This window comes from Calonectris borealis, chromosome 3 (assembly GCF_964195595.1).
Source record: "Calonectris borealis chromosome 3, bCalBor7.hap1.2, whole genome shotgun sequence".
NCBI classification, from domain to species: Eukaryota; Metazoa; Chordata; class Aves; order Procellariiformes; family Procellariidae; genus Calonectris; species Calonectris borealis.
In genome coordinates, this window is record NC_134314.1 from 42,119,445 (window position 1) to 42,147,352 (window position 27,908).

General features: G+C 45.2%; 2 protein-coding genes across 3 annotated transcripts in view; one reads left to right on the plus strand and one right to left on the minus strand.

Moving 5' to 3' along the window:
• ANKRD6 (ankyrin repeat domain 6) overlaps window positions 1-25,697 on the plus strand; it is a 39,643-nt gene extending 13,946 nt beyond the window's left edge. Inside the window, exons 3-15 of the mRNA XM_075145477.1 lie at window positions 4,574-4,672; window positions 5,231-5,329; window positions 8,916-9,014; window positions 10,064-10,162; window positions 11,923-12,021; window positions 12,646-12,723; window positions 13,578-13,682; window positions 13,932-14,069; window positions 14,427-14,603; window positions 16,130-16,282; window positions 16,859-16,972; window positions 19,249-19,591; window positions 20,835-25,697. Of these exons, the coding sequence (XP_075001578.1) occupies window positions 4,574-4,672; window positions 5,231-5,329; window positions 8,916-9,014; window positions 10,064-10,162; window positions 11,923-12,021; window positions 12,646-12,723; window positions 13,578-13,682; window positions 13,932-14,069; window positions 14,427-14,603; window positions 16,130-16,282; window positions 16,859-16,972; window positions 19,249-19,591; window positions 20,835-21,406 (2,175 nt within the window). The 3' untranslated portion in view covers window positions 21,407-25,697. The remainder of the gene's footprint in view (window positions 1-4,573; window positions 4,673-5,230; window positions 5,330-8,915; window positions 9,015-10,063; window positions 10,163-11,922; window positions 12,022-12,645; window positions 12,724-13,577; window positions 13,683-13,931; window positions 14,070-14,426; window positions 14,604-16,129; window positions 16,283-16,858; window positions 16,973-19,248; window positions 19,592-20,834) is intronic.
• On the minus strand, window positions 22,541-27,613 carry LYRM2 (LYR motif containing 2). 2 transcript variants are annotated; one of them, XM_075145479.1, is made up of 3 exons: window positions 27,350-27,613; window positions 26,555-26,782; window positions 22,541-25,697 (listed from the first exon to the last, which is right to left on the minus strand). In XM_075145479.1, the coding sequence occupies exons 1-3, from the start codon at window positions 27,470-27,472 to the stop codon at window positions 25,617-25,619; spliced, it is 432 nt and encodes a 143-aa protein (XP_075001580.1). In that variant the 5' UTR covers window positions 27,473-27,613; the 3' UTR covers window positions 22,541-25,616. The 2 variants fall into 2 exon arrangements, with proteins under 2 accessions (XP_075001580.1, XP_075001581.1); XM_075145480.1 differs by having other exon boundaries at window positions 26,642-26,782; window positions 27,350-27,487.
• Window positions 27,614-27,908: the final 295 nt, after the last annotated feature.

Consider the following 27,908-nt stretch of genomic DNA (forward strand, 5'->3'; position numbering starts at 1 on the left):
TTTTTAAATCAGAGAAAGGAAAAAGTAACATGCATTACAAACTAGGCTAAACCAAATCTTGTTAAATTTGGGCAGTAGAGTCTGTAATAGAGACTCCAATAACCCAGGAGAGCTGGCAGAAGTACTAATATCTACCTGAAACCCTTTTGGAAGTTGCTTGTGCTGTTTCCTTTCCCTTGGGGTGAACTTCAGATGTAAGATAGATGCCTATCCAGTTCCTAGGTGCCTGATCCCAGTGGTTGCATCCACTGCTTTAAGTCAGTCAGCAAATGAAGAAACTCAAGGAGGTATTTGCCAACACCAGGACACTGAGCAAGCACCACCAGCCTAGCCAACACAGAAATGCTAAAGGAAAGAGGTAATGCCAAAATCTATGGAGAAGGTCAAGATTTAAGTATCTGCCTTTCTTCAGGACTCCCAGCCTGTAGCCCTCTCTGAAAGCAGGTGTTTAAGCCGTAAAGAGCATGGCTTCACCCTTTGGAAACATACCTGCTGGTGCTGGGCCTTGCTGTGCAATAGCCCCGTTACAGGTAGAGCGCGCAGGGTGTGCAGTCCCTCGTCCTCTGCACCAGGGGATGCAGACTCCCATCCCGGTCTCCTACCGGCATCTCCCTCTCTCTAGCCCAGTGAATACAGATGTTTTTCTTAAAGATGGAGCGCTTTCAACACAGCAGCGCTCTCATGGCAAGACAAGCTGGGCGAGTACCATAATCTCTGGGCTGCTGCAGAAGAGCCAGCGGTCACCTCCTTCGCTGGCCTCCTTTCAAAGGGTGGTGGGCGTTTCTGCAACTTGTGTGGAGCTTCTTCCAGCAAGTGTGCAATGAGGGCGCTCACAGAGCGAGGGGTGACGGCCGCACTGGGGGCTGCAGCAGTGCTGGGGGTGTGCTACGCGACGACCTCCTCGGTGCCACCATGACCGCGGTGCCCTGTGGCGGTGTGCCAACCGAGATATCTGGGGCATTGGAGTGGAAACAGCCGAGTTTGAGTTGCTTTCAGGGCTAGGCAGCAGCGGAGGAAGGGGATTTAAGACGCACCGTTGTAGACTTAAGTGCCTTACTTCTACCAAGCCTCGGTTAAGCACCTAAGTGTCTTTTTTGGTTTCAGGCCCATGTCTGCATTTAGGCAGACTCTGTTGTTTCTGTCAAGGTCACATTTGCGTGACACAGCACTGGAGTTATCTCTCTTCATTGCTACTAATCTGCAGTCTGTTCCTAAGGCATAAATCACTTACAAATAGGATCGTAAATTGTGCCCCACATAATAGTCTGGGCAGTTAATATGCATTTACTGGTGCGATTTCTCTCTGAGCCTCTGGAACAGCCCTGTAATGCCTTGCTAAAGGCAGAACTCCGGTGAGTGCTTCCAGAGACAGTTATTTTAGCAATTAATAAAAAGATACACGAGTCAGTGATTACACTGTCTGAAAATTCACACTGTGAAAAAAATATATCTCATCTGTTTAATCTGACTCCATAAGAGGCAAGATAGGGGTTTGCTCCTCTGCTAATGGGGAGGCAAGACAGGTTAGAGACGCAGCGGTGCAGGCAGTGTAACTTAGAGGTGGGCTACGCCAGCTGTGGCGGGGTCGCTCAGTGACTCACACGCAGAGGCCATCGCAATCTGGTGGTTCAGCTTCCACAGCACCTTAAGCAGTTTAAGGTTAATGTGTGTGCTGAGGCCCAAGGGAGTGGTCGACCAGGTCCTGCCCTGCTAGGCGAAGGGTCTGGGGCTGTTAGGGACCTTCACCAGGACATTGCTACCTGCTACTCTTCATGGGAGGTGCCTCAGTCCAGGTGAGGCAGGGTTTGAGATATCCTTTGACACTCCCTGTTATGTGGATGAGATATTTATTTACCTGGTCAGGGTGCTGGCTGGACCTTACTCTTAGATGCTTGGCTCTCCCCATGCTTGTGTAGGGAAGATGTCAGCACCAAAGCCCACACCTTAGGCAGGAGGCACCTGAGCCTGCCATTTGCTCAGGGACTTGTGTCCCTTCACCTGCCCGGGCTTCCGTTTTGGGGACCAGAATATGGTATGAGACAAAGCCCGGGCATGGCTGAAGCCGTCCCAGTGCCACTCTGCAGCCCCGGTGAATGGCCCCCCAGCACATGGGCTGGGCTTCCCAAGAGAGACCTGCTCCTGCAGGTGAGGTGTGCTTCCCGCTTTCCAAATATGTGTTTGTTTTTAATTTAACTGAGATGCCATTAGAAGTAGCTGTCATATCTACAAACCCCAAAAAGCTGAATGGCCTTTGACCTCACTGCAATTACTGTAATGGGCTTTGGCTAACAACAAGAACAGCCTTGATTTAAACTGGCCCAGTGAGAAGATCCTTAATTACAAATTAAATCAATACAATCCATTCCTACCCTCAATTTGGTCTTCTCCATGATCCATTTTCCAGACTGTAAAGAAGAAACCAACCATTCATTGTTCAAGCTCCATCCATTGCAATGGCAGATGTCATCTTGTTTTAGTCTTTATTATAATATCTTCTGTAGTTTTGCTGGTGCAGCAATACCCGTTGACAGGGATAGGTTGATGGATTACTTTCCACTTCATGGTAGTTGGATAAAATGACCTTTGCCCTGTCCACATTACCCATTGCTGCAGTAGTGGTAGCTGTGCCAGTCACCAGTACCATGCACTATCGAAAGAGGGTGTTAAGTTCTTCCCCAGCTTGTTAGCAAGCAGATTTCTGTGCAGTAATAGTTACTGGAAACTATCCGACACTTGGCACTTGTGAGATGGTATATTTTGGACATTTTCCGTAACATTTTTGTTATCTTTAAATTTGGAATAAATATGCAAGTTCAGAGAACTTGCAGTGCTGTCAGTTTTCCAATACTTCATGTTTTTCGGAAAGTCCCAGTTCCTGGAACCATTATTGTCTTTGTTCAAAATCTCTTAATAGGGACAAGAACAAAAGTAAGAATATGTGACCTCTAGAGACAAAACATAGATGGCAAATTGAAAAAAAAAAAGCCCTCCACACATTTTTTTAAAATCAACTTCATGATTATAAGCCAATTTAATGATTTACTGGTGGTGGCAGTTGGCATTACAACCAGGTTGTGGTTGGCAATGCTCATTTTTCACTTACGGATTAATAAGTATTTTGGTATCATTAGCACAAAAGAACCCCACCAAGAGCAATTTTTAAGTCAGCTGCTAATTGCCTTTGAGAACAAATTATTCACATTATCCAGTTATCTGAAGACTTGTAGACTGTAGGACAGAAAATACAGAAATTTCTCTAGGTTTAGTGTTTGATATAACGTGGTATTATCTGATAAGGATTTGTAGCAGAGAAATTTTGTATCTATTTAGGACTAGCTTCCTGCAAGCTTTTTTTCCTCAGGATACACTGCATATCTCTGCCCAGCATGTGTTTTTGGTGACCATTATTTAGATAAGCAGAAGTGGGTTGGATTCCCACTCTGTTTATTCATCCCCCAAAAAGGCTGTGTGCAGCTTTGAAGCTAGTCTTTGTGCCTGGGCTCAGGCTGTGCTTCAGCATTGCGGGTTCAAAGCAACTTCAAAGGAAAGCCAAGACCAGTTTTTGTGGCAGCAGTGGCGCTACTGCAGCTCATTTTCCCATCGGTCGGTGTCTTACATCCCTACACGCTGCTGCATAAATCCTTCTACTCCCCCTCTTTTATCACAGTCTCACATATGCACATAAAAATATATAAATAACTCCCAATGGGCAGGGCCAGTAGTTTGTGTCTCCCTAGTCTTCAGTTTCTGGAAGGCTTGTAGGGAATTAATCTTGGGATCTCTAGCTCAGCAAATGAGTTCAGCAGTTGTTAGAGGGGAGATAGATGGGCAGTCAGACAAGGTGACCGCATCAGCATAATTTCTTTTGGAAGCTTGGCCATAAAGGAAATAAACCAATGAAAGAAACTTGCTTGTTACTGCTACGTAGCAGGTCAATGAGAAGTGAAAGTCGTTTGGACCTCAAGATCGCTCAGTTGCTTGAGTGAAATAACTTGATGGTCTTGCAGTTGTGGTCCTCATCATAAAATTGCCTCCACTCTTAGCACTAATTGGTAAATTCATCAGAGGTGCTGAAGAGACCGATCTCATCTCATGCTCCTTATCCTAAGCAGGGCTGATGGAGCAATCAGAGCCAAAACAGGAGCGCCTCATCCAGTTAGTGTAAGTACTGGAGGATCATTATGATGATCTAATTCATTATGATGAATTATGACAGCCTATAATTCCCTTTAATTCCCTACAGATACTGTTGATTATTAGACACGTAGTGTCAGATGTGTTAGATTCACTGCCTTCTAATACTACCGTATTTTTAGAACGCTTCAGCGCTGTATATGGGATTGTGATGACTTGCAAACTTCTATAAACAGTTGGTTTGTAGCTGATTCTTTCTGTAACTTCATTAATCTTGGAAACTTTAATGATAGTTGTTTATGGGGACTGTTTTCAAAGGCAGCTTGGATTTAACAGTACGTGTGTTGAAGATGCAGCCCCCGTGTGTGTGGGTATGCATTTGCATTGAGTCAAAATGAGATGGGACCGGTCCTGATTACAAATTTGCTTCTTTTTGCAGGGTGATCAGACAGCATTGCACCGGGCTGCTGTCGTAGGGAATACTGATGTTATAGCAAGTCTGATTCAAGAGGGGTGTGCTTTGGACAGACAAGACAAGGTAACAGGCAAAAGCAAAGCCCTGTGGGATGGCAGCCTTGCCAACCAATATTAAGGTCTCAGAGAGACAGTTATGGTTTATCCTCCTGAGTAAGTATCTGATGCTTTGAAAGTAATTGGAACAGTTACGTTGAAAAAAAGCTGTACCATCTCTTCAATATAAATTACTGATTTAGTGTTTTTTTATATTAGGTTGATAGTTTTTGATTTAAGAGTCTGGTCTCAGCTCATTAAGGGAGGAATTAAAGAAATGTACAATCATACTATGCCCTACGCAAAACACTGCACAGTTTCCCTTCATTATCCCAGAAACTGAGAATCCCAGGCTGTAAATTTAGTTTGGGACTAAATATAACTAATTCCAAGTTCCAAACAAAAGAAACAACAATATTTTTAGCCTCTTCTAAAAATAAAATAGAAAATAAGATAGAAGGAAAGGAAAATGTTTTATTTTTTAAGTGACCAGGTGGGGCGTACAGCTGCTGCATTCTGAATGTAACGTTACTCTGCATGCGGACACAGCACACTAACCTTCTTCTCTTGTATGTGCGCTCTTCAGGATGGGAACACCGCTCTTCATGAAGCTTGTTGGCATGGATTCAGTCAGTCTGCCAAAGTGCTGGTTAAAGCAGGAGCCAACGTTCTTGCCAAGAACAAGGTGAGACCCATGCAGGAGGAGCTTTCAGTTCTGGTGTAACATGGCTGATTCTCAGCACTGGAGATCTCTGGCCATGGCATTCTCAGCAGGTGGGGGACCAGTTCCTGGTGGGATTTTTTTCTTCTTTTTTCGCATTTATTAAGCCTGGATGGTTCCTCCACAGGCATTAGGAAATTCATATTTTGACAGCTGATGCAGGAGGAACTCCATAGCGCATTGAATGATACATTAATTATGGCTGAGGAGCACTGTAATTCCTGTGGAAATATCCACGGTGCTCTAATTTATACTGAGCAGTTTCATTGTGATTGGTGTGATTTAAAATGAAAATGAATTGTACTAATAGGAAAATGGCATTCAAAATCCTTTTTTTTTTTTTTTTTTTCCCCAGAAATTACATTCATTACAGCCAAATGAATGTAAGCCACCGAAGGGAAAAAAAAAGTGTATCTTTTATTAGCAAGTTCTTCCTAATACATGAGTGTAGGCTCTTAGCAAAATCTTGTAATGAACCTGCATTATCTTCCTTTTGGTATTTATAATACCTTGAGAGCAGTTTAGAGGAAAGAATAACAAAGCAAGGGGTTTAAGTTCCACTCTAATTGTAATACCTGTGGGAGACTTGTCTTCAATTCACTAATTCAAAAGTTAATGGAATAGTCTAAGAAATGGCGGTAGCAGCCTATGGTGTGAGCTGAGTTAGGGTTTGGACCGCTGTGCTGATGGGTCGGCCAGATCACACGGTTAGCACCGTGTCCTTCGTTACAGGCAAGAGAGCTTTGGGATGGCTCTATGGGATCTCTGAGCATTTTTTGGTAAACATTGTCTCTAAAACGACAACTGAAAGGAGCTAGCAAAGAAAGGGGAGGCAGGAAGACAGGTGGCCAAAGTCCAAGATTTGGAGTAAAAAGGCACATTGCCTGGGCGTAGTGTTTCTGTATGGGCATGTGTGCATATATGCAGTATATATGCATATGTTTGTACAATTGTAGTCACTTTGTGGTCTGTAGTTACCTCATCTTTGATATTATTTTATATGTATTCCTTCTTTTGTATTGTTCCAACTTCCAATTTTTATTTTCTGTAATTATTTTTTGTTGTAAGGTTCACCTAGATTTGTATCAGAGGTACTTTAGACAACTTCCCATGCTTACACGTAACAGACAATAGCTTGACTTTATAGTTCTTGTGAACCATTGTACTCCATATGGCCGTGTATATGCATACACTTACGTGCAAAGGTGTGGGCTTAAGATGCAAGTCTGGTTACCCTGCATGCTTGGATGCCTCACGGTATTAGAGGATTTAGCTTACAATACGGCGTATGTCAACTGTTTGGAGACAACCTCTCTTGGAAAGTATGTGCACAGAGTAGCTCAGCAAGGTTGATGTCTGAAATATGACTGACAGACTTTAATACTGCATGAGCAGCTCCTGCACTGGTCTTTGATGTCTTACCCACACAATCCTCTCCCTTTGCATTTCACCGTTTGGGTGTTTTTTAATGGACAGGATCTTTTCTCAGGAGCTGCTGAAAAATGCGGAGATTGTGCATGCTTGCACACATGCACGTGCTTTTACCCCTTTTGCTTTCAAAAGAAATGAAAAGCTTAATTCTGCTTAATCCCAAAATGGTTTTTCTGGTCTCTCAACTTTTTATGTTACTGACAACAAGGCATAATCTTTCTGACAGCTTTTCTGGCAGCCAGGGCTGAGTGCCATGTGCAGGAGCACCCTACGGGCTGTTGACTTACACCTGGGTATTGTGCAATTTTTGGCTGGATGGGACAGATACGGGCTTCTAGATTTGCCAAACCCTGCTAAGCAGCAGAAGACGGGAGGGATTTGACTCTGTATTTTCTGTAACTCCTGGTTAATATCTCCTGGAACTGCTTGGGGATGCACTTCTTGCAGCACAGCACCTTGGGCACAGTATATAAAAGAGCAATGCAGTTGAAGATGGCTTCTGTATTAAGTGAAATGCAGAGGCCAGACAGGACACCTGGGATTTTAAAGGCAAGTCAGGCAGGCATTTGAGGAATGGGACAACGTGTAGGTAAACCACCTGGGTAGCCGTATTCCTCCTGTGCAGCAATCACCCTGGAGATGCAGTTTATTTCCAGTCAAGTTGGCTTAATAAAAACTTCCACTGTCATAGATCATCCTGTGAGATCAGTTGCAGCCTTCTTTTTAGACCCTCCATCAGTCTGTACGTTTCAGTGAAGATTCGGTAGACCAGTGAAGACCCCCAGATCGGTACAACTCGGACCCACTCTCCCTCTCACAGAAGCTGGTGAGAGATTTGTCACCCCACGGGAGACGAGCCAGATGAGCCTGCCCTGTGAGCCCTGACCCCAGGCACCAGCACCGTGACTTCTCCCAGCATCGAGGTCCTCGCCCATCACCTACGGCCCAGGACCTCTCTGCCTTCCCACCAGGGCCAACCTTCCCAACAGCAAACGATAAAGACATTGCAGAGGCTTTTCAGAGATAAACCCAGGAGGGAAAACATTGACACTCAAATGTCAAATGCAATTTAGCTGAGAAAGAAAATGTTGATGTCTGCCACAGCTTAGAGACTACATTCAAGCCTGAAATAGTCTGTAACGAGGAACTGAAGACCTAAGACCACATCTAAAAGTTGGCCTTCTGTAATTCAAACCCTGCAGCTTTGATCTGTGTCTTGAAAGCACAGGGGACAAATTAAAGGACATAATCAAGGTGAACAGGCAGCCTAGTAAGCATGGGAAACCTTTTTACCTGAGCCGATTTCATTTCTAGCTCCCAAGAGCCAAAAACCTCAAACGTTTTCAGACCAACAAAAGCCAAATGCTGTCAGAAAAACCTTTCAGACCAATAAAATCCTTCACAGTGTTAGAAAGATAAGCAAACTCTTCTTTGATTTCTGTCCATAAAAACTGCATGTTTGCTTCTTTCAGGAACCTTAGCATGTGATTCTCTGGGGTTTGGGTGGCTTTTTTTTCCCCTTCTCATCTTGGCTGGAGACTGACGTGCTTTCTGAGCGTTGAAGCTTCCTGATAGCCTGAAACCTGCATCCTGCCCTGTGAGAGCACCTACAGACCCAGCCAGACTTGGAGCTGGTTTGTGTTACAAGCATAAAGAAACAGAAATCGTCGTGAGCCTCATCTGCCTAACACCCTGCAGCAGTCGCGGCCGGCTTTGCTTGAGATCAGAGATGCCGTGCCATGCCAGCATGTTTCTTTGTGTGTGTGCATGGGGGAAACCCAAAACACAAGAATTATATTTCTTTAAATGAAATACTTGATAGTGCTGTTTGATATTAATGAACCAGACAGTTTCTGGAGTCTTTGCTTCCTGCAAACAGACTTGAGCAATGCAGATACTGTTAGACTGTCCAATTTCTGCCTTTACTATATCCCAGATAAATAATTTCCAGGATGGAGGGGGTATTTCAGTCTCCAGGTTCATTCAGCTCATACATTCGGGAAAATAACAGCGACAGTTTCCCACCCCTGGGTGGATCTTCTTGTGGGAAGGTTTTATTTTTTAATGCTTGCGTCCAATTACGAAATACGGCTTTTATATTTTCCTGTATTTCTCTAAGGCAGGTAACACACCTCTTCACCTGGCTTGCCAGAATAGCCATTCCCAGAGTACTCGTGTTTTATTACTTGGAGGATCTCGAGCAGACCTCAAAAATAATGTGAGTTTTGAAAAGAACGTGTTCATTTTTGTGTGCCTTTGTTTTAGCTATATTGCTTTAACTTGTAGAAATACTCAGAAATGCTTTAAGCTGTGATTTTTATTATAAATGCTATTGAAAAAACCCACTAACAAACCATTGTATACATCATGTACAAGAATGCTTTTGATAGGACTGAGCAATGCAACTACTTGTACCCATCTCTTGAGTGGGGATGGAAGGAGCCAAAGCGGGTTTTGCTGTTGCACAGACCGAGGCAGCTGGTCCTTTGTTGCTTTTTGTGGTCCTGGCGGCCTGACACATACACTGCTGTGCAATGCTGCAAAAAGACTCCTCTCTCAAAAAGGTGGAAATCTTAAATGGGTTTTGTGCCAGAGCAGGGAAAACCTTCAGACCTGCCCTCACTGAGACAGATAATATATTCTGTGTCAGTCTGTCAAATGACGTGGATTCAAGGTGACTTCAATTTTAGACAGCTATCCTCCTATTTTGTAATGATCCTGGCATGACAAAGGAAAAAAAAAATCTACAAAAGGAAGCCAGATGTTTTTGTCCCTGCTCGATAACAAGGTGGGCAGAGGCACACAGAAATGGAAACCCGTGGGGCTCTGCTCCCAGTCCCAGCTGCGCACGTGCCACCCCTCAAGGGGATGCTGCTCTGGCCCCCACTCCCCATGTTTTCTTCATTACGTGCAACACCGAGTTGAGTTTCCAAATCACATTGGTTTGCAGTTCAGAAGAACAGATTTAAAGTAAAAATGTAAATCAAATTTTGTAGTGCAGTAAACCAGCATTTTATAATTCCAGTATTTCCCATCAGTGGTTAAAAAATTCGTACCCCCACCTTGCCTGACCCCAGCTCTTGCTAAACCTTCCCACCCATGATAGTAGATTTTGTACCGCAGAGAAGACAGCATTGCTGTTCCGTGGAGGCGTGTGGCATTTACTGCTCTTTTTGGTTTAATAGGATTATTTCATCCCTGAACACCATGACAAGTGCAAGCTTTCTTACTGCGATTACATGCTCAGAGCTTTGTTTCTGTTTGCAGGCAGGAGATACCTGTCTGCATGTGGCTGCTCGTTATAATCACTTGCCCATCGTTAGGGTGCTGCTCAGTGCTTTCTGTTCTGTCCATGAAAAGAACCAGGTCAGTGCATGAACTTCATTGCGACTCTGCGCCCTTTGCATACGGCTAGTTGTTGGAAAGAGGGATTCCTACCCAAGGAATCCCACTTCACTCTGTGTTTCACTGTACCAGCAAGTGCCTGAGCTTTTAAGAAGAGCCTTAAAGTAATGGCGTATCAGTGGTTTCTTACTTTGCCATCGCATTTGCATCATTTCTTTAAAGCATTGCCTATTTATGAGGTTCTGCAGTCGTATGTTGGTGTAGAAAGGGGGTTTGGGACAGGAGTAGTAGTAGGGGTAGGGGTTGGTGCTCCTGAGTCCTTACCAGTTCTGTGCAGAATGGGACTGGGCAAGAGACTCAGTCATTTTATGGGGTCCCATTTTCTCCTCTGTAACTAGGTTTTAATGATCCTATGGCCATTACAGAGACATTGTGAAGCAGAACTCACTAATGTTCAGATGCTACGAAAGTGTGAATTTCTCTAGAATACTTTGCTGCATTTTGCAGTAGTGGGAATTAAAAAGATATAAAAATGAAGAAAAAGCATTCTTTAAATTCAAAGTAATGATCAGTCTAACCTAGGGTTAATCATCCATAGTTGGTTTATAGGGAAGTAATTGATTGCTGTATGTATAGCATAGACTAACTGTGGTAGAAGGGAATGGATTTAGTACATTTAAATGTGTTAAATCTGCTAAATAAACTGATTATGTGGTGCTTAACCACATTGTCTCGTGTCCCTGGGAAATTTTCCATGTGTAGTTGAGGATCATAAAGATGTTTTCTGATTTGTACATTTAATCTTGTTTCTTAGATAGGAGATATTGCAGCAAACAAAATGGGTTTCAGCATGTTAAATTTACTATGTAATTTTATTTGGAAATGAGTTTTTTAACTTGCAAAATGAGCTACTGAATATTAAGATTAACTGGTGTGAACCTGGCCCAGAGAGACACCACTTTCCTTCATTCCCCAGCACTACCTGCAGTTGTTCCGTATTTGCACATGTAATGATTTTATTTATGAACATCCCTCATCCAAGCGAGCAACAAGCAATAGATTTCCACTACACTCAAGGAGATCTAATTTTCTGAAGGCAAAATGCAAGGCAAAGGGGACAGGAGGGCATTACGTGCACGTGTCCGGTCTCCCTTGAACGGCTGCTGCCTCTGTTACCGGTGCCCGAATCTGATCACAGCGTCTTCACCTCACTGCACCGGGACAAGGGCAGGGCAGTGTGTTAGTGCTGGACCCCAATCACCTCCTGGCTTTGGTCCAAAAAGTTTTTTTTCTCGAGGAATCTCATGAAAGAACACCAGCCATCTCGCTGCTGGTACTTATCTGATGATTTTTGAGTAATGTGATACATGACCACCTGCGCACCAAATAATCAAACCTGCAAAAAAAAAAAGAGAAGGTTGTGGTGGGAAAACCGGTTCTGCCCTCAGATGTCATATCCGTTTGCTGGTGGTAGAGCTGGGCTCTCTCCAAGCTGTGTCATGTGTCACTCGGTTTAGTTAAACCAGATCACTGGTGCCCCAGCTGCATTTCTCAAAACCTGGCTGAAGTAGGTCCTTGCCCTGAAGTAGCTCCTTGCCTGCTCCTGTCCCCTTCTTCCCAACTCTGCTTTTTTTATTGACCAGGCCTTATTTAAGCTTAGGTGTTGCATCAGTAAGTGTAGGTCTTTTGATCTCTGAGCATCTTTTAGGAAGGTGTGATTTCTGCAGGATGAGACCGAAGGACGTGTGTTACACGCTTGCTTTCTGCTTTGTAACTTGCAGGCAGGAGATACGGCACTCCATGTAGCTGCTGCTCTAAATCACAGGAAGGTGGTTAAGCTGTTGCTGGAGGCAGGGGCTGATGCATCCGTTGTCAACAATGTAAGTAGGACATGGAGTTTCTTTGGTATTTTGTGTTAGAATCATAGAATGGTTTGGGTTGGGAGGGACCTTAAAGATCACCTAGTTCCAACCCCGCTGCCATGGACAGGGACATCTTCCACTAGATCAGGTTGCTCAAAGCCCCGTCCAACCTGGCCTTGAACACTTCCAGGGATGGGACATCCACAACTTCTCTGGGCAACCTGTTCCAGTGTCTCACCACCCTCACAGTAAAGAATTTCTTCCTTATATCTAATCTAAATCTACCTTCTTTCGGTTTAAAACCACCAGCCCTCATCCTATCACTACACTGCCAGATAAAGAGTCCCTCCCCATCTCTCCTGTAGGCCCCCTTTAAGTACATTAGCAGGTCGCCCCGGAGCCTTGTCTTCTCCAGGCTAAACAACCCCAACTCTCTCTCTCTCTCAATGCAGACTCTCTTCAACACTTTCTCTAGTGCTGGTAGAAAGTATTGGGTGTTAGAGTTGAATTAAATCTGGGTGAATGAAAGCAATTAGTCACTATGCTCTTGTGCACAGAGCATGTGCTAACCTCGGGTGGAGAAATTCCACATTTCCGGCAGCTTGTGTTTTGAAGGAAATACCATTTTCTTTTTCCTCTCAGGCAGGTCAGACCCCTCTAGAGGTTGCCAGACAGCACAATAACCCTGAGGTTGCGCTCCTCCTCACTAAAGCATCACAGGTACGTTACAAATCTCTCCCCAACACACACATACACACGGAGCTGAGGCCAGTTAACCTAGAGGGGCCGCATCCTCTGGTCCTTAACCTTCTGCTGTGAAAGGTGCCTACGTTTCTGTTGGCATTGTGTGCTAGCCTCAGGTCTATTGGCGTGGAGCCTTTCAGCTCCCAAGCCCAGCAGAGTGTGCAGATTAAGCCTCAGTATTAAGCGCTGGCAGAGATCCTGGCTGTCCTGACTGGCAGAGGATGGAGCAGCCAGAGGCATTTGTTCCCTGCGGTGGCCCTGTATCCAAAAGCTCCCAGGCTGTGTCCTCTGCGGCCTGCCTCAGACTTCTCCCACCCCTAAGATAGCTGCTCGCACTGGAAGATGCTTTCAAATGGGGACAAAATGTCCTGTTTAGACTCTGCTGCTGTATGTGAAATGCTACAATGCTTTTCAGGCCGGAAGGCACACAGGAGGGCTCTGTATTCTGGTATGAGACCAGGTGCGATCCCTGCCCTTGTCACCTCTGCGTGAGAAGGGCTGGGCTGGGCTGGGCTGGGCTTGGCTTGGCTTGGCTTGGCTTGGCTTGGCTTGGCTTGGCTTGGCAACCAGCCTGGTGACACAGAAGGACACAGGAGGAGGCTCTCACCCCTCTGAGGGACAGCAAAGTGCCCTGATGGACTTAGCTGTGAAAACACACCACCACTGAGCTATGAACACCCACATTGCTTGGCCCATCAGCATCCACCTGGCAGTGCACTTTCTTTTGTGTATTGCCTTTTAGTAGAGGTGAAAAAGGTCTGCTCTATGGCTTGGCTTCTGTGGTAGGAAAGAGCGTGACATCACTGAGTAACAGTGTGGTCTGCCTTCAGGTCTCACGCTTTAACCGTGGAAGAAGCCTGAGGAAGAAGCGAGAGAGGCTGAAGGAGGAAAGGCGAGCTCAGTCGGTACCACGGGATGAAGTGGTACAGAGCAAGGTACAGCCCGGGATTACCAGCTACATCTGCTGCAAGGAGGGAGCGTAAATAAAACCCATCAGGACTAAATCTATTTGGAGCCATCACTTGTGCATGACCACAGCAGCTGTCTGAGGCAGTCGGTTGTGCTTTGCTGCTAAAGAGTTACCCACTCGTTTGCAGTGCAGCTTAAAACTGGGAAATTGAAGAAAAGGCACCTTCTCCCCATCTCTGCAACTGCTCTGAACTCCCTGTCTTTGCTTCAAGCAGGGCAGCGTCTCAGCTGCTGACGACACACCGAGCAGCGACCAGCCGCCGCAGAGGAAGAGCGATCTGAAGGATGAACCCCGGTCAACCTCACCAGATCCCAAAGGGAAGAAGAGCAAAAAGAAAAAGCCAAAGGAAAAGGTATCGGGAGATTTAAAACAGCAGAGAGAAAAGGGATAGTTGTTGAGCAATAGTACAGGTGTCCCTTCGGTGAGTCAGGGCAGCAGCCCCGCCGTGCTCACGGGGCAGAGGTAGTCTTCAGACAAAACTGATTTCTGGTGGGGAAATTCTGCTGTTGAGGGTCACACGAACCAGATTTGTGCGGAAATGTGGTTATTGTGCTGACAGACACCAAGGTTGTGGCCAGCCGCTGCAGCTGGATTGGTGTTTTAATCAGGTTTTTGATGTAATTGTCACAACGGATTTGTCCCGTTCCCACCAGGACTAGTTTACCAGGGGTCTCATAAATAGGGAAAACGTTGTGTCTATTTTATGCAGGTTTCAGCACTCTCAGACCCCATCTCCCCAGCTGATCAGCAGACACTCCCTCGGCCCCAGCAAAACGTGCCTAAGCGCAGAAGTAAACATCACTGCTCCTCTCCACCCCCTCCCCACGAGGTCCGAGCCTACCAGCTGTACACGCTCTATCGAGGAAAGGATGGGAAGGTGATGCAGGTGAGCCCGCCGGGGCCCTCCTCGGGGGAGACCCAGGGAGCAGCACTTGGAGTTGGGGCACAGTTAGCCGACGGATAGAAAATGTGCTCGATTAACTGCACTCTGAGGAGTATGAAATCATGACTGTGGATTTGTTTTCCTTGTTTGGGCTTCAGCTACATTTTGGCCTGAAGTCTGGTAAACAATAAGCTGGTTTCGTGTGTGTTAAAGACGACACACTTAACTAGCTTTGATCTACAAAGTATTTCCTTTTTGGAGATAAGAGGTGAACAGTGATGGGAAATGACACTGGAACTTTTATGATCCACTTTAAAATATTAAGATTTCCGACAGGAAATGCAAAGAGCTTTTCCAAGGAAAATTAATGAGAGCAGTGTGTGAGCACTGAAGCTTTCTACCTTGGTTAAACCAAGAGCTTGAGTATGCTCGATGCATTTTGTTTCAATTCTGTTTATTGCAACATGTCTTTTGGGATTCTAGGATTACTGGAGGCAGGAGCTGTATAGAAATTGGTTCACAAATAAACCTGGAGTTACCAGCTCATGTGCATTTATTCCAGTTTAGAGACTGGCATTTTACTCATTTTACCAGTCCACATTTATAAAAAAGCATGAAAACAGTCAGCAAATTACCCTGTAGACATTGTAAACGTCTATATCGTTGTTTGCTTAATATTGCCCTCCTGTACCTCTGGAAGGTCAATCCTTTCATTTCCTTAGCTTCTCACATCCATCCACCAGCTCTCCTCGGTGCCTTGCTGTGGTTAAGAAAGATTCAGCAGATTCTGAAGATCACTCAAGTCAGACTTCAGAGGTTTTACTGGCCGTATTTTCCAACATCTCTCTGTGTAACGCTTGGGAAATTTTCAGACGGGCACTACGGGATTATCCTAATAGCAGACATCAGGAAGGATGGAGGACCTTTCATATGTGAAAAGGAGTATCTGCCTGCCCCTAGGATCTGATGGTAGGAGGATAGGCCAGTAGGAAGGACTTGGGGAGCAGGAGGAAATGTGCTTAATAAAGCTAGACTCCCTTATAGTATTTCCTGAAATACATGACGCTCCTCTCTCCCCTTCTTCTTCGCTCATCTGTCTCCTTTGATGCCCTCAGGCCCTGAATAGCAAACGTGTATTTCTGAAGCAAAGCACCCGCCTTCCCCTGCCAAGGGAATAACCCCCAATGTCTGAAACAGTACTGCAGGGCCAAAGGAGAGAGGGAGGCTCCTCTACAAGACAGATTCAGAGCAACCGCTTTGGGCTCCTGACTCACCCCCCTTGTAGCCCCAGCAAAATCAACACTGCTGTGTGTTAGGATGTGTCCATATAAATCAGATCAATCCTGTTCTAGTCTGTGCTTTTCCAACTAATAGCCTGTTGGCTAAGCTACTGTAAGATGTTATCAGGAGGGTGAAATACAGTACATGGTACAGAGGAGCCCAAGACTGACCCAAGGAGGCTGTGATAATGTTCCAAGTGCACTAAGAGGACAGCGGGATGGAGCAAGTAAATGTGTTACTCCTTTCAGGCACCGATAAATGGATGTCGTTGTGAGCCCCTGATAAATAAACTGGAGAATCAGCTGGAGGCAACGGTGGAAGAGATAAAAGCTGAGTTTGGGACAGTACAAGATAAGATGAATGTTAAGCTGGGCCAGATGGAAACCAAAACGCAACATCAAGTAAGAATGTGACCCGGAGGTCTGCTTGCCCACATGACTATTAGAAACATATCCTAAGCTTAATGAATATTTTCATTGTCATGATCCGTTCATTGCTTCTTGTGTTGTAAAAACGAACCTGAAAGCTAATACTCGAGACCAGGGAACTGTGACATTCCAGAGGGATCTAATGTTGCAAACTAGGGTCTTGAGAAAAACAGATTTAGTATGTTAAGTGGCTTCCAGTGCTTCTTTAGACAATAAATCTAAACTGCTTGAGGCCCTAAGATGGAAACTTAAAGACAGAAGGCAGTCCTACAGCTGGTCAGTTCATAATTGTAAAAATCCCTCTTGCTGAATTCTGTTTGCGCTGAGATTCAAGATCCTCTAAATTATTTATTATTTTTAATGTAATTGTTATTCATCGATAATTTTGTGATGGAACCTTTTTGCAAGCTACATCTAATTGTAGTTGGCAGCATTCCTAGAAATGAAGACTGAGAGACAGACTGTACTTTGACTTACAAGGTTCACAGATGGGGGTTTTGTTTGGTTTTTAACATGATCATCTCAGCTAAATTGTGTTGTTTTCCACAGCTCCGTGTTTTAGACAAGCTTATGGCTGAGCGGCTGTCTGCAGAGAGAACAGAGTGCCTTCACCGCCTGCAACAGCACACTGAGCTGGAAAAAAATGAGGGGGAGAAACGGCAGGTAGGGCTTGAAACAGCTACTCCCCATTAGCGCAGATGGATCAGCTCAAGAGTTTCATTCCAGCAGGCAGAGAGAATAGAGATTTATCTCATCTGTTGAAACAGGCAAAGGAACTTCAAAGAACAAATTATTGCCATCCACCATCAATCTCTAAACCAAACTTATAAAGCTTTTGCATTAGAAGTGGGGAACGTGAAATCCAGTCCCACTGTCGTAATTTAATTTGGTGGGTCTGCAGTGTGGGCTCTATAACAAAATATCTTTTTTCTAACATAGTGCTTTGCAAAAATTCCTACCGCTAAATTTTTACCAGTTGTGCTTTCAGCTTTTGCTTAGTTGAAGGACATCTGCAGGAACATCTGCAAATAGGAACAAAGGCTTAAGATCAATGTTGTTCCTTTTATTTCTCATCCATTTAGTTGTGCGCCCAGGGAATCTCTCCCTTCTCCTCTGTCTGATCTTTCCCCCCACCACCACGTATTAAAAGGCTGCAGTTTTTCCCTCAGACTTTGGCAACAGTGCACCATCTCCAAGCTGTGTATTACTGCCAATAGGCAAGTTATTTTTGTATGCTTGTTTAACCAGCATTACAAGAATAACTGTTCCCCTGGAGATCCAGCTCTTGTCCCTCTAGCTTCTGCACAAACTCACCATTAAAACACGCTAGGAGATTTATGTTTCTCTACTCACATAGGTAAACTTAAAATACAATTAATTTTCTCATTATTGGTATTCTTCTAAGAATTGAGAAATACACCTTGTGCTGGTAAGTGGTCATGACTTTTGTAAGACAGTTCCAAATCTGTGATAAAAGGTTGGCAGCTGTGATAATCCCACCATAAACTACTGATCAAGATACTTCGGGCTAACATCCGCAAAACTTATCAAACTAAGACAGCTTTAGTTTTTATTTCATAGTAAGAGACATAACTATTATACTGGCTTCTGAATGTCTGGGCTTGTGCTCCATCTCCTTGTAATCTCCATTTAAGAAATGAGATACTGGAGTGACACATCAGGTGAACTGAAATTACCATTAAGCAGTATCAGCTGTTCCTGTTCTGTTGGGTCTAATTGAAGCTATTGGAGAAACTGAGTTGGGCTTTACTAAATGCATGGACTAAATGTCCATGTGCGTAGGAGGGCCTGACCTAAATTCATGGTGTCATACGAACAAGACGGTAAAAGAGCTACTCATATTTTAAATGATTACTGGCAAATGCCTCTGCAGCTGACACTTATTAAGCACCTTTGTAATTTGAAAGCTGTTAGTAATTTATCATTTAGTGTCGGACTCATCTCTATCACCGAATGAACAGAGGAGCAGAGGTTGGTAATGGTATAAAGCTGTGTTGTGGTTTGGCAGGCAGCCAACCACCACACAGCCGCTCGCTCACTGCCCCCATCCCAGTGGGATGAGGGAGAGAATCGAAAAAAAAAGTAAAATTTGTGGATTGAGATAAAGACAGTTTAATAGAACAGAAGGGGAGGAGGGGGGGAAGAAAAAAAAAGAATATGCAAAATAAGTGATTCACAATGCAATCGCTCACCACCCACCAACCGATGCCCAGCCAGTCCCTGAGCAGCAGTCGCCGCTACGCAGCCAACCCCCCACCTTATATGCTGAGCATGACATCTTATGGTACGGAATATCCCGTTGGCCAGTTGGGTCAGCTGTCCTGGCTATGCTCCCTCCCAGCTTCTTGTGCACCTGGCAGAGCATAGGAAGCTGAAAAGTCCTTGACTAGTAGACTACTTAGCAACAACTAAAACATCCGTGTGTTATCAACATTATTCTTGTACTAAATCCAAAACACAGCACTATACCAGCTACTAGGGAGAAAACTGACTCTACCCCAGCCAAAACCAGGACAAGCTGTGTCCCAGAAGTGTCTAATTTGAATTTCACTCTTAAAAATGGCAGCTTTTACCACATGTGATATTCCTTGCACTTAGCATGTACCATTGACTGTATGATTAAACAAGTCAGCCTTGATCAGAGGACTTAGAGTTGCATTTGAAATAGCACATGCAAATCTAAGAGGGGCTAGCTTGGACTAAAGAGGGTGCTTTTCATTAGCTAATGCATAGTTCTTCATCTTTTCTGGTTTGCAGTCCTTTAAATATTCCCAGTGGCAGCATGCATATCTGTACAGGGAGTCTAAGCCCACAGATACCAGGCTGGCTTCTCTTTGTCCCTGCCACACGTCCTCAGCAGCCCAGGAACCACAGGATCTAATCATAGGATCATCTAATTTACAGTCTCTTTCTCATAGATTTCCTTGGTCGATGAGCTGAAGACTTGGTGCATGTTGAAGATTCAGAATCTGGAGCTCAAGCTTTCTGGAGATTCCAGGTCATCAAGACCAAAATCAACTTTGTCCACTTGTGAGTCTCTCACCGAGACCCTGGATACTGAGAACAACCCCCACAGTGCCAAGGACTGTAAAGCCAACCAGCCCATGCTGCAGTCAGAGGGCTCCCACCAGCATTCCTATATCACGCTCCCAAATAGCCTCTCGGAAGATGGAGGAAAGAGCAGAGTCCAGATGCCGGAACAGAGCTTTGGGCAACATTTTTGCATTCAACAAGATGGCGCCTCAGGTACAACCCTGTCAGGTACTTAGATGTCATATTGATTCAAAGGCGAGCTAGTTAACTGAGGGATACTTGTATTAATACCACAGGTATTAATTCTGGCTGTGTGCTTTCCCCATCCATATGCATAATGTCTTGGGATTAGAATACACTTCAAGGCAGCCGCTGGGAATATTGTAAGACATGGTTGGGTGGAATTCCAGTGTCTCTTGCTGATGCTTCCATGTCACTGTGTCTTTGAAGCCAAGTCCTTTGATGTTCTGAATAACTCTTCTGAAATTTCTCCAGCTTCCCAGTCAGAATTGCTCCCACCCCATTGTCTGTCAGGAAGGGGTGCAGATTATCCAATGTCTACTGAAGAAAGTGTATTGTATTTAGTGCTTTCCAGATGTATGGAACCTATAATGGCAGGGTGCAAGGATATGAACCTAAAATACTCATTTCCCTTGTTAATATTCAAACTGCAAGTACATAGAATAAACCTCTCCCTTTTTCCTCTTTCCTTGAACCAAAGTCTGTTTAATTATTAGTTCATTTGACAAGAACAAAATCAGCTGAGAACATTCAAGCCCATTCAGGGATCATGGCCACCCGAAGATATGGAAGACCTTGGTTCAAGCCACCCCTCTGTGCTTGGCCAGGGAAGCTTTTGAGGAAAAAAGAAATGGGCAGAATGCGCAGGTCTCCACAGCCAAGGAGAACGCTGTCAAAGCCCTGGGCTTCTGTAAAATACATTGTATATGCCCCCCAAAACACTATGCAAAGTGAACAGACATTGACATGGATACCCCATCGGACTAGAAAGGCAGAAGACCACACAGGAGGTCTTGTGGCAGCATGAGTGTGAGCTATACTGCACTGAACAGTTCAGAAGCATCAAAATGCGTTACCTTTGCAAAATTAGTGGGGCTTCAATTCTTGTAGAAGCAGGGGGTTCATTAAGTATCAGCAGTCACAAACTACTTTGGGAATCTAGCCTGATCTTTGTTAGACGTCCTTCTGGTGAAGTCCTTTGGTTGTTGTCAGTCTGTAGTCCCACAGCCGCAATGCGGTGCCTCTCTGCCTGAGCCAGCTTTTCTCTTTTAATGACTCTCTATTATATCACCTGACTGTGAAGATGCGATAAACTAATACAAGCCTCTACAACGTACACAGAGCGTGGTACATGGGAAACGGCATCATTCATCGAACAATGAGGATTTCTGAATGCTAAAATAAATGCCCAGAGCTTTTCTAAATACGTATGTTGTATTTTATTCTGTAGGTACAGAGCAACAGTTAATTGTTGGCGGACCGCTTTCTTCTGCCCCTGCTCAAGATGTCAGGCCAAAGGACAAAGCTGTTACTGCCAGCACGTTCCACAGGTTCCAGCAGGAGCTGCCCTCCTCCGAGCCTTTGGGGTCCAAATTAAGACACGTTAAGGTTCAAGCTGCTTTGCAGCCCTTGACTGAACCTGCAAAGACTGAACCACAGAGCGGCTACTTCATTGACAAAGGAACTCAGACAAAGAAGTCCAGCAAAAGCGGGCAGTCAAGGCACAAAGCTCTGCACCACGCCGGGGCACATCAGGGCCAGGAGCAGCAGCCCTCCGCCCTGCCTGCGGGACAGCCGCCTGCCCCTGCGCTCAGAGACACCTCCCAGGCCCTGGAGATAACACAGTACTTCTTCGAGGCTGTTTCCACACAGATGGAGAAGTGGTATGAACGGAAGATAGAAGAAGCCCGATGCCAAGCTAATCAGAAGGCGCAGCAAGACAAAGCTGCGCTCAAGGAACATATTAAAAGCTTAGAAGAGGAGCTCAGCAAATTAAGGACTAAGGTGCAGAAAGAAAGCTAGCATCTACCAAGCAGGTGAAGACAAGCAATGGGACTCATTTTGGAACCTGCTGTACACGAATCTGGAATATTGTTAGATATATACATTTGTAGTGCCTGTAACATTCAAACAAAATGCTCTTTTTCAGGAGTAGAAATAACTTTTGAAACTCCAGATCCAAGGAGAATTCATATGCAGACTGTACTGATGACAACCAGATGCTGCAGATTAGATCCTTTCTTTGTTATTTCCAAGAGTCTGTTAAATATTGCACTCTCAATTTCCAGGTGCTGCTTGAAAACAAACTGCATTAGAAACCAAAATTGCATTCTGAAAAGGGAATTTCCTTATTCCCACATAGGTCATGTGTGGCTAGAGGGTTCCACATGTAAACACGTGGCAATACCAGTACTGAAATAAATCCAGGATGTTTGAGAGCTTTTGACAGAAATTCCTTAGTGATGAAGGGCTACTGATACTATTTTAGATACTCCCCACAGCCTCCCTCTAGTCAGTGGAGAGAAGCTACAGAACCAACTCAAATTACAAGCCCACGTAGGTGACGGACGCAGGCTTCCAGCTGGGAGAGGCCAGGCTCCCACTGAGTGAGATGCTAAGGTGAGTCACCCCATTAGGTACAGAGGCTGCGGTTGCCGCTTTGCTTTTCTTTTGGTTTTATATTATTAAAACAAATGCTAAATTAGATTTGTCTTTTTTTAATGGTGTCCTGGTTGCAAAGCTCCTTGTGGTTACACGGTTGTTGGGGCCATACTCGAGTAATCTGACTGAGAAGTTTTGTTTAGGGCATGGCTGGCAAATATTTTACCATAACCATGCTCTACTTGTTAGGTATAATTTTTATATAAATCTCTGTTCCTTCAAGCAGCAAATGGCTGAATTCTCTATTACTGAAGCAGCTTGAAAAAGTCCTTTCAATAAAGAAGTGAAAGCTTGGTTCTCTGTACTCAGATGTTTCTTTTTCTGCAGAGTCAGGATTTTCTCCCAGACATCTTGTCCAGACTGTCCTCCTTTGTTCCTCTGAATGATTCCCCTCTGGTTTTTTCCCTTGTAACTCTAAAAAGAAAGGCCGGGCCCTGGTGCATCTGCAGGTCTTAGGATTGGTTTCACAAACAGTCCCACAAAATAGAACTCAACAACATTTTAAAGTTTTTATGGATATGGTTTGTTATAAAATCAAAACTTACAATCATCAATGTCGTCCAGGCTGACAGACTCCAAATAAACTAGAGGCACCATAACTTGTTGCTTCCTCCTTAACCCCTGAGAAGGCTCCATCAGATTCTGTTAGAAAAGTAAGTTTACTTAACAGATCATGATAGAACAATTGATCAAAAAGAATTCAAACACAGGATAGTACTGTGTTATGCCAAGGAGAAAGAGATTTTTTTTTCTGTACTGAGGAGCCCTAAAATCAATACAAAATACTTTACAGTACTGAAGACACCATTGCCTAATTAGTAATTAAGCTTTCATCTTCTTAGCAGATGTATAAAGCAAAGAAAATTGTATTATATAACAATATTTTTAAAGTTCCTATTAATGCACTATCAAGACAAGAAAAGTGTATCATCTGCTGTTACGGAAATACTAGTTTTTTTGCTCTGACTTCTGTAGTCTAATACAGACACTTTCATATGTTTACAGTTTTGTTTAAGCTACTGTAGGAATGCAGAAGCATGCTATTTAAGTTTTGTGTCATCTTGATAAAGTGAATGTTTTGCCAAGCAATTAAAATAAGTGTTGCTCAGAAGTTTGCATTGCTCAGAAGTCTGTGGTGTAATGTTTTCTAGCCAGAGAAAATTGACAAAATCCCCTCGCTTGACTCAGAAGGGGAAGCAGAAAATTGGACTTTCTAAGCTTTTGTGTTTGTGGCTATAAAACGTCTGTCCCGAGGGAGGCTGCGGGGACCGGCTGCCATTTGTTAGCTGATGCAGGCACCCGCCGTGTTGGAAGTTACTGGCACGGGGCTGAGTTGTGCGGCTGATCACACACACGCTCCTGAGCTTGCACAAGTGCAAGGGAAACGGAAAGGCTTCAGCTAATCTGCTTCACATACGAACCACCCTACCGCGGTGGCCACTGGAGCAGCGATTTACAGTAACTAAGGGAGCAGTAATTGAAGACAGTAACTGGGCTGCAGAGTACTGATTTTAGAGGTTTCCTGCAGCCACAAGTGTACTGTAAAATAAAGGGAGGAGTTTTCTGCTAATTCCTTGCTAGTCCCTTCTGTAGTCCTCCCTCCTTCAAAACTACTAGAGTTGAAGGACTTCTTTACAAAATACCCGTATTATCTACCTTTCTCTGCAGCACACACTTGGAGTAAATTTACTTATCCTAGCAGATTGTACTTGGACTCCTAAAGGCTTCTGGCAGGCAATTTTTACCTTGACAAGCCCACAAAGCAGTGGAGATGACAGGCAGCAGCACTCGGGAGGTCAGCGGCTCTCCAGGGCGCTGCCTGTCAAGGCCTATTCCAGGATTATGTGGCCACAACCTAGAAATGTACAAACTGGAGTCAAAGGAGTAACGCAGACTCAGGGGTCCGAATGGAAAGCGCTGCGATGAGGCCGCAGGGGAAGGTCTCCGAATTCAGGAGCAGAAATCAAACCACTGGCTGAAGGAAAAGGGAAGGCTACATGTAAGAACAAGCCGACACTGATTACAGCTTTGTTTAGTCTAAATTCCTTTCTAAACAGCATTTTCTGGTCACGTGAAAAATCAATCCACAACACACTAATGTTCTGTCAGTGTATTCTACCACAAAATGTTAACAAAATTTAGATTTTTAACAGTATTTAGACATACGTATTTTTCACTGACTGATTAGAAGCTCAAAGGCTTCTGTTTATACAAACCTGAACTCTTTAGCAGCCTCACTGGTTGCCTGAGCCACATCCTTTACTGCAAAGCTAAATAAACATCATAGGAAAGGATTCTACGATGACTTTCAGAAAAAGGAAGGGAAAAAAAAAAAACAACCGGCATTGTTTGTTAAGCAGCAGCTTTTTGCAAAGCAGCTTGGAAGCGTGTAGCTTTGAAGACCCTTTGTTTGGCTCCAGCAAGAAGCATACGTCCTGCTCCCGAGCGGGGTGCCTCTTCCCTCCTGTAGCCTGGAGGGGGAATGCTGTCCCGTCCCTTCCCGAGTGCCAGCGGTGGCACTGACCGGGCTCGCTGTGCGGCAGTCCAGCTCCCTAACCCTGCAGAGCCTGCCTGGCAAGGGGAGGTGGCTCCCTGCCTGAGCTGTCGTGGCAGAGTGGGAGCGGGAAGGGTTCCTGCATCTCTTGAAACCACAACCTAAATTGCGGGCGGCTGCTGGATAGTCAGGTATCTATCATCTACTGTGGTCTGGCTCTTCATGTTGAGAAAATCCCAGACTCACCTTGGCATTTTTAAATTATATGGAAAAAAAAAGATATACTGCAAGTCACAGGAAGGTAAGAACAGTTACAAGCTAACAATTAGAAGTGGAGTAATAGGACATTTGGAAAAACAGACCACAATATTTGCAGTTAGTGCTTTCTATTTGTAATTCTACCTTATACTGACTTTTAAATACTAACTTGAAGGTACTTGCTGTTAACCTGGTAATAACTGTTTCTGGGGCTAAAATTGCTCATTTTCATATATAAAACCTCCCCTTTTAAGTTTTATTCAGCTATAACTGAAAATCAACATCTACATAAATAAAATATTTTCTAAATGTTTCTAAATATTTTCATAAATATTTTCTTAATGTTCTATCATGTTTATTCGTTTTGGGCCCATTTATTTATCCCAAATGCTTTTTTAATCCCAAATTTTGGTGAAAATCCTTGGCACAGTACAGAAAGAGCTGCTACCACTATGAACATTACCACTTAGAGTTGCCACAACAGAAAACAGACAAAATACTCTGGCTGATATTTATTTTCTATTTCCCTGGCATAACACTGCTGTTGTAATTTTTGGTGCTTTCTGCTTTTCCCACAGCACACATGACATCATCCACTCAGTTCTTTAAAGTCCTTTGTGTCTGAGTGATTTTCAGTTACACGGGAGGGTAACCAAACCGAGAAGAGGAAGGGGAAAAAACCAAACAAAAAACCCACTGTGGTAGATTCCACCTTCAAACATTACCAGGTTGTCAGCAAAGGCTGCTATTATAACCACATTCTGGAAAAAATACGATGCTTCTTCGCAGCAGATGAAAGTCCAGCTGTGAAAATTAAGATCAGGATTTTGCCAACTTAAGTGTTCTCTGAAGTTCCTGAAGTTGCATGTTGCCTTGAGTAATCATCATCCTGATTGCCTCCTGTAAAACAAAATGGAATCTACTGAACTGAATGTCTGTACACAGCATAGGTTTTACACAAGCACGCAGATTTTAACACATTAAAATACAGACAATTCTTACCAGCACTGCTGTGATGTATTTCTTTGTGTGAAGTAATGCTATAGTCACTGAGATGGTTAAAAAACAGGTGAATAAATGAAATAATTTTCTCCAAGTCCTTAATGATGTTTTTGGGGGCTGGTTATAGCTTTGCTTGAAAACTCAGTTTTGAACTGGATTCAAACTCCTAATAATGTTTTCTTTACACCTCTGTGTCTACCGCCTTTGCAAGCAAGCAGTGAGAACTGCACGTGGGCATTATGAAGACAGGTGTTTTACAGAGCAAGCGGATGTTTCTCTCAACGTTAATTTTCATCTAAGTACTGTAATGCTTCGTCTGCATAATTCAGCCACCAGTTCCTTGACCACTGGCTAGAAAAAAGAACAAACTAGAAAGCAGAGGATGGGAGACATACAAGAAATGTAAAGGTTTCTGCATTTCATACATGCTTCATATTCACAACGATCCAACTTCATTGTGTTCAGCTTGAATAGAGTCGAAATTAAAGATGAAAAAAAGAAGCTACAGAAAGCTTGACCATTAATGAGTTTATCGTATTAGTCAATACAATTTTTCTGATTTGTGGTTTGGGTAAGCAGGACTTGTTTGGTTTTTAGCTTTTTAATTCCAGATTATTATCTGAAAATCAGAGAAACATTACTACCACCAACAGGGGGAATAATATTTAGAGATGCTGAATTATTTCTTTGCGTAAATGCTCCTTAAGAGGCGATAGTAACAGGAGACTTCCCACCAGTCTAGAAGTGACACCTACAAAACAAACGCAGGTGGCAAAGCCCAGGACAGCGCACTGATCGCTCCCCAGGGCAGGCGGGCAGGCTGGCGAGTTCCCGATCCTCACCTCTTCTGTAGCGTCTTTATTTCTTCTGAATTCCTCCCTGGTCCAGTCCTTTAAATAGCGGCGATCTGCTTCCGCGGGGACCTCACGAATAGCCCGCAGGATCTTCCTGTATAACTGAAGAACCTGCTGCCGCCTCAGGAACTGGGAAGGAGAGAGGGAGGGAAGTCCGGCCCGTCCCAGGACACTCTGCGGAGAGCTGCAGCCTCAGCGGCTTTGTTTGCTTTGAGGGACATTTAAATGAACAAGTTCCCCATCGCCTTTTCTAAAAGGCGCAGTATTGCCAGTCCAAGCAACTTAGACTTCATACAGAACACCACACCACACCACACGGGGAATACGCTGTGGTGCCCAAGGCTCGCTGTACGCACAGAACGCAGCATTATCAGGGCGACTGCCAGCTCACCCTCCCGGCCGCCTCGGAGGACTTGCCCGCCGCGGCCCACAGCGCAGCTCCCGCCGACCGGCCGCTTCCCCGGGCCTCGCCGCTGCCATTTGCCACAGGGGGCCGGGGGGCCCCTGCGAGGGGTCCTGCCAGGACTGTGGCAGCCGGCCGGCAGGCACGGCGGAGCCGGGGGCTGCAGCAGCCCGGAGGAGAGCGCGGCCCCGCAGCCCACCGCCCCCGGGGTCGGCCCAGCGAGCCCCCCCCGCCCAGCCCCGCCACCCCCCGCACCAGGCGGGCGAGAGGAGGCCTGAGCCGCCCGCTCGTACCTGCTTCAGGGTGAGCGCGCTCGGCGGGAGGCGGCTGGCGGCCATGACGCGCAGCTCCGCCTCTCGCGTCGCGGGCGCGGCCGCCGAGCCCTCCCCGGGCGGGCGGGGCCCCCCAGCGGCCATTTCCTGGGCCTCTGGCCCGGGGCTGCAGGCAGCCGCGGGAGCTGGCGCCGAAGGAGAGCGCCGTCCCAGCAGCCGGGGCTGGTCGGGGAAAGACACCCCCCCCCCACCGGGAGGCTCGGCTGGGCCGGGCTCGCTCAGCGCTGGCAGGTGGGCGCCTCGCCTCCCCGCTGCCAGCACTCCACGCGGCTAAGCCCGGAGCCAGGCCCAAGGGCCCGCGTTACCCTGCAGTCGGTGCCTGCTGGGCCGCGGGAAGCCAGAGGTACTTCAGTAAGAGGCACCAGAAAGCGCACCCGAGTAGCCGGAGCCTGTGGGGTCTTTATGCAGGCTCCTCTCGTTTTCTTTCTTCTAAAACTGCAACGAGCTCCAGCAACAAAACAAGCACCCAAGTAATGGGCAATACCCCAGCATTTCACGGCAGGGTGGGTGGAAGATTGAT